Source organism: Gastrolobium bilobum, unplaced genomic scaffold (assembly GCF_033153095.1).
Source record: "Gastrolobium bilobum isolate Gb01-03AN ecotype WA unplaced genomic scaffold, APGP_CSIRO_Gbil_v1 utg45908, whole genome shotgun sequence".
NCBI lineage: Eukaryota > Viridiplantae > Streptophyta > Magnoliopsida > Fabales > Fabaceae > Gastrolobium > Gastrolobium bilobum.
This window is the reverse complement of record NW_026899248.1, coordinates 8,029-13,091: the sequence shown is the minus strand read 5'-3', so window position 1 is coordinate 13,091 and position 5,063 is coordinate 8,029. Positions and strand designations below refer to the sequence as shown.

Sequence of the window (5,063 nt, the reverse complement as noted above, 5' to 3'; positions counted from 1 at the left end):
ATAGGTCTCGTGATATGCTTCCAAAAGGTAAGGCCACGAATAACTTTATTCATTAAAACTATGGTTCACACTTACTCATTTCGCATTATACTTTCCTGCGAATTATATATACCTAGAGAAACAGACAGAATATAGAGCATGTGCATATCAGTAACACCCACAAAGATCCTGTAGACAGAGGTACATCAAAATCAAAATTTTTGTTAAGATATTCAAGTGTTATAAGTTTCATATTAATTGATAATGAGCTAAATGAAGTGAATATAAGTGAATAGATTCATGAATCCAATGTCTTAAAATTTTAGGTTGAGATGTGTTGAACCTACATGATATATTTGATCTATTTGATTGGGCTCGAGTTAATCTAAATATTAACTAGGAGGATGATTGATTACTTGATTCTTGGAGTACTTAATTGAGGGGTAGCGTATTTATATTAGATTTCACACTTTTATCCTTGATCACGCCAAAAGTTCAATCCTTATCCAATCCAGAGACACCAAACATGAACTGCTTCCATCATATGAAATTTCAACGTCATTTCTAAACTTTAAGATATACCAAAAATGTTCATACATTATAATTTTTACGTATTTCCTTTTATTTTTTTTTATTCTGTAAAGAAAAGGCAGATAAAAGAAAAAGTTGAATTAATCTCTCTTTCTTTAGTACAATGAAAAGCTGCAAAGTAAGAAATACAATAACAATCTTATTTACAGTTCACAATTTGTAATATCTTCCTTTACACATTTCTTTTAACATTGGCATATATAAATCAAATTTCATGTACCATTTTGCACCTATTAGGGTATAATTTTTGTATTAATAACAAATATATATATATATATATATATATATAAAATATTAATTTATGGATGTCTTGAATTTTGAATTTGAATTTTGTAACGGTTGGTACTAAGAATTAATGCAATCTCTTTTATTTGTAATTTCATAATTATCATATTAATAAAGCATTAACTGCCTCATTTATGGTTATAATAATCTTGTATATGGACATTACTGAAAAATTGGATGATGAGAATTAAAAATTCACTGTATTCCCTTTTTATTTTATTTTGTAAGACATTTTGCCCTCTTTTCTTTTTCTTTATTTCATAACAATTAACAGAAATATTAATTAATTACCAAATATTTATACCGTGTTACATATAGTTTAACAGTAGTAATCAAATAATAACGTATAAGAATTATATTTTTTTTCATTTTATATAAAAAAGAGAGTAGGGAAAAATAAGAGACGATAACATTTATAGCTAGCGTAGACATGAATATATTATTGAAGATATAAAGTGTGTCGGTTTCCACTCAAAGGATAAACAAACACGTACATGAGAATTATTACATCATGCATGCAGCCACTCGTGTTTATTTCATAGTCACAAAAGCAAAGCACATAAATGCCTTAAAAGGGCAGAAAAAAGGAAGTGATTGATGACAACCTTTTTCTTTCATTATTGTGCACGACTGCATGTACTTACGTTATACCTTTCAATCAGTTTAAGGGGTCCAGTGGGGTGCAGCTGGGCTAAAATAAACGGAAACCACCCTAGAGTCTAGTAGTTCCGTTATGGGAGTGAAAGTCACACACCTCGGCACTTTGTATTGGTTAATGGACGCGCCTCGTGAGATAGCGTAATCCATAAGCTCTTCAAACGTCCCATTCTCCACCACTCGAATCTCCAACGGTCCAATAGAATTGTCCACAACTCTTCCATGTCTATAAAACGAGTTAAAGGACTCTTCCATGGCCAAGCAACACTGTGTGAGCACTTCATCTGAGGGTGGGTTCGACGAGTCCTTCACCAACAGTTCCCAGTAAATCACGTAATGTCCCGGTATTGATTTAGTGTCAGCGAAACTCGTGTACTCCACGACGCTGGTGTTGAAATCCATTAACAGGATTGAGGCATTTTCTATTGCTCTTTGAAGCTCTTCCTCGTCTACCTTGTCCGCATCAATGTTCAACAACACGTTCTTTCGCCTCACGAATCGAAATTGCGGTGCTGAGTTGTGGAAACCGGTTACTTGTAAAATATCACCCACACGGTAACGGCATAGACCGGCGTATACGGTAACAACCAGCTCGTAGTATTTTCCAACTTCAACGTCGACTAGGTCCACTAAGTCACGTGATTGAGTCAAACTCGGAGACGAGTCATCGTGGGGTAAGAACTCGAAGTAACCCATGTTTGGTAAAATGGTGTAAGAAACCTCATTGGGCTTGCAAATGGGCTTAAGGTTGAGCCCAAAATAACACTCAGATGATGCGTACATGGTACTAGCAAGAGGTAGCCCACCGCTGTAATAATCAAGGGTTGGAATATACTGTGCCATAGTACCGGTTACAATCACATCCAGGTACTTTGTGTTGGGCCAAATTCTAGTGATTATACGTTCCCAGTTTTCCCCTGAACATTCTTTTGAAATTAAACCCGCTAGCTCCGGGTCGGGTTTCAAGATTTTGGACATGCCTTCCTTGATGGAAGGGTCTGTGATCTTTGGGTTTAGGGTTCCAGTGGAGATGTCATGGGTTAATTGTTGCCAATTAAGCTGAAGGAAACGGATTGCTCTGAGAAGACCAGAGGCAAAAATGGCTCCAATTCTGAGGACTTGAAGGCGCATGATGAGGCCACATAGCATTTGGGTATACATGCTTTGAAAGGCATCTTGGCAAAGGATAGCTTCGATTGGGCTTGTGTTTGCATTGTATGGGTCATTTTGTCTGATTTTAAAGTGGTGACTTTTGTAATAGCTTGTGAGCACTGCACGTGCCACTAACCCACCGGGAGTCTCGGTCTCTGCTCTAATGAACATGAAATTCAGAGCCTTTCCCTTGTCCAAATCAGGCACGTATCTGTGCAAGCATGTAAATGAATTAACAAATACAAAAGCAAAACGAATTCATTAGTGAATGGAACATTGATTAATATTAGGGTTTCGATTTTCTCATGTCGCAGAAGAAATTTTTTTCACATTTAATGTGGGGTCTATATCTATTAAAAAAATAAAAAAGTAAAAGAAAATATTGTCCAAAAATCGGAGGGTCACTAGTAGGATAAAACAACACTCCTACGATTTTTCTTTAATATTAAGGAAAATGATAGTCTCATGCTGCATAAGATACCTATCTCATGTTATAGACCAATAGAATTTTGTGCCAATTATTTATTTATTTTTAAATAATGGACCTCACATATTTGTATCACCCACATGAGAGTAGTATCTCATGTAACATTAAATTAGTAAACCATGACAAATTAACCAATAAATTAAGGAACAGAGAATGTACAGGCTCATCACTGGCATTAGAAGGCTGTAAAGTAATTGACGACGGTCCATCTCTTCATCAATGGTTGGCATCAATTTGCTTTCCCCAGCAGATGTTCCAGAACTGCAGGTATTTCACATTTTATGTTAAAATCATGTAAAATTATTTTATGAAGATAGATATAAATACAAGAATTGTATGTAATAAGATAACATATATGTACATGTCAAAATTATGAAATACTAAGAGAGAGGTGTACTTATGTGTGCGTACCTGGTGAGTAACTCAGATATCGGGTGAGCGCAGAAAATAGGAGAGCGATCACCGTTAGCAATGCGTTGGATATCAGGCTTCAAATCGTCGTAAGTAACGACAGGAACCTTGGACTTGAAAGTGTCACGGTCTGTGGCTCCATTGAGCTGAAACCGTTTCAGGTACTCTGTGTGAGCGTTTTGGCTCAGAATCTCGGCAAGGACCCTCTTTTGGATATTGTCAGCATTTCGGGTCACATCTTCAATGAACTGCAGAGCCTTTGTGTTCTTATCATGAGAAGCTGGGAGTGATGAAAACTCAGAACCAATGGCCATGATGAGTTCACAGAAATTTTAATAACAGCACAAGGAAGTGGTAGTTCAAGAAGTGGATGGATGGAAAGTTGTTGTCAAATTGGATGGGTATTCCGTATTTATAGTGTGCTGAAAGAATTTTGAGCCTTGTTACGGTGTACGTCATGGTTAGCGAGAGTTAACACTACTTTAGAAGGACGCTCGGGACATTGAGACAAAATAATTAATGTTTATTTTATTGTAGCTTCATCAAGGGACATGTGGGCCATGAAACAAGTGGGGATGAAGGCATTGTGGCCAACAGGTGGGGCCTGATATATCGCCATGTCAACAATATGAGCTTCTTTTGGGTACAGCGAAAATACCAACTCTTTTATCCAAAAAGAAAAAATATAAAATAAGAAAAAATTGGTATCATTTTAAAAGATATAAAGTTGTGTCATTTTAAGAGAGAGATAGATAAAGGAGGAGAGAGCTGACAAAAAAAAAATAAAGGTGTGGATCCCATCTCTTTGTGAAAATGAAAGGATATAAATCGTGTCATTTCAAAAAATAAACATTTTTCCCTATAAAATATGAGTGTAAATAATTATAAAGTGAGGATAGTATAAAATGTTAATTTTTTTATCATATTTGATAAATGATACAGTGAGTGTTCTATATAACGAGAGTATCAAATTAAAATATGTTACGACGATAGATTATACAAGCGTAGTCGTCACCCCCAGAGCAAAATAAGTTTTTACGAGTATGAAGAAATCTACCCTCAGCGCACATTCTCGTTCTTCTTATACCATGTGTTGAAACTTGAATTAAAGTTTTGGATTATCCTTGTACCAAAAAAGAAAAAATCATATCCTGAATTCACTTATTTGATGCATGTTTCATTTTGCTGAATTATATTTTATAAAACAGTATTTTTATACAAATTAAACTGTTTTAAAATCTAAAAATCAACATGTTTGGGTAAATACTTAAAAAGCTATGATTTATGACAGAAAGAAAACAAATGGATATCGGTCAGTAAATAATCAACATCTTTTTTGTCTTACTAATTTCACCATTAGAATGATTATTGTTAAAAACCCAATGGATATGATCGCAGTTATTAAAAGTGGTTATTTAAATTCCAAGGTCTAAAGGATCCTTCGACAAACATCTTTAGGGGTATTTGGTAGGAGGTGAAAAAAAATTTCCTAGGAAAATAG

The 5,063-nt window shown here is 35.0% G+C and overlaps 1 protein-coding gene across 1 annotated transcript; it reads right to left on the bottom strand.

Annotated features, from left to right (window-relative positions):
• Positions 1 to 1,518: 1,518 nt before the first annotated feature.
• Positions 1,519 to 3,876, bottom strand: LOC133288741 (probable indole-3-acetic acid-amido synthetase GH3.1). The gene is made up of 3 exons (XM_061486557.1): positions 3,563 to 3,876; positions 3,311 to 3,412; positions 1,519 to 2,875 (listed from the first exon to the last, which is right to left on the bottom strand). The coding sequence occupies exons 1-3, from the start codon at positions 3,874 to 3,876 to the stop codon at positions 1,519 to 1,521; spliced, it is 1,773 nt and encodes a 590-aa protein (XP_061342541.1).
• Between the last annotated feature and the right edge of the window lie 1,187 nt (positions 3,877 to 5,063).

What these genes read in the sequence shown, in the direction of transcription:
- LOC133288741 (XM_061486557.1), bottom strand. Translation starts at nt 3,876, where the DNA reads ATGGCCATTGGTTCTGAGTTTTCATCACTCCCAGCTTCTCATGATAAG. An exon ending in ATATCTGAGTTACTCACCAG is followed by an intron (nt 3,413 to 3,562) that starts GTACGCACACAT and finishes AAATACCTGCAG; the next exon opens with TTCTGGAACATCTGCTGGGG. An exon ending in CTAATGCCAGTGATGAGCCT is followed by an intron (nt 2,876 to 3,310) that starts GTACATTCTCTG and finishes ATGCTTGCACAG; the next exon opens with ATACGTGCCTGATTTGGACA.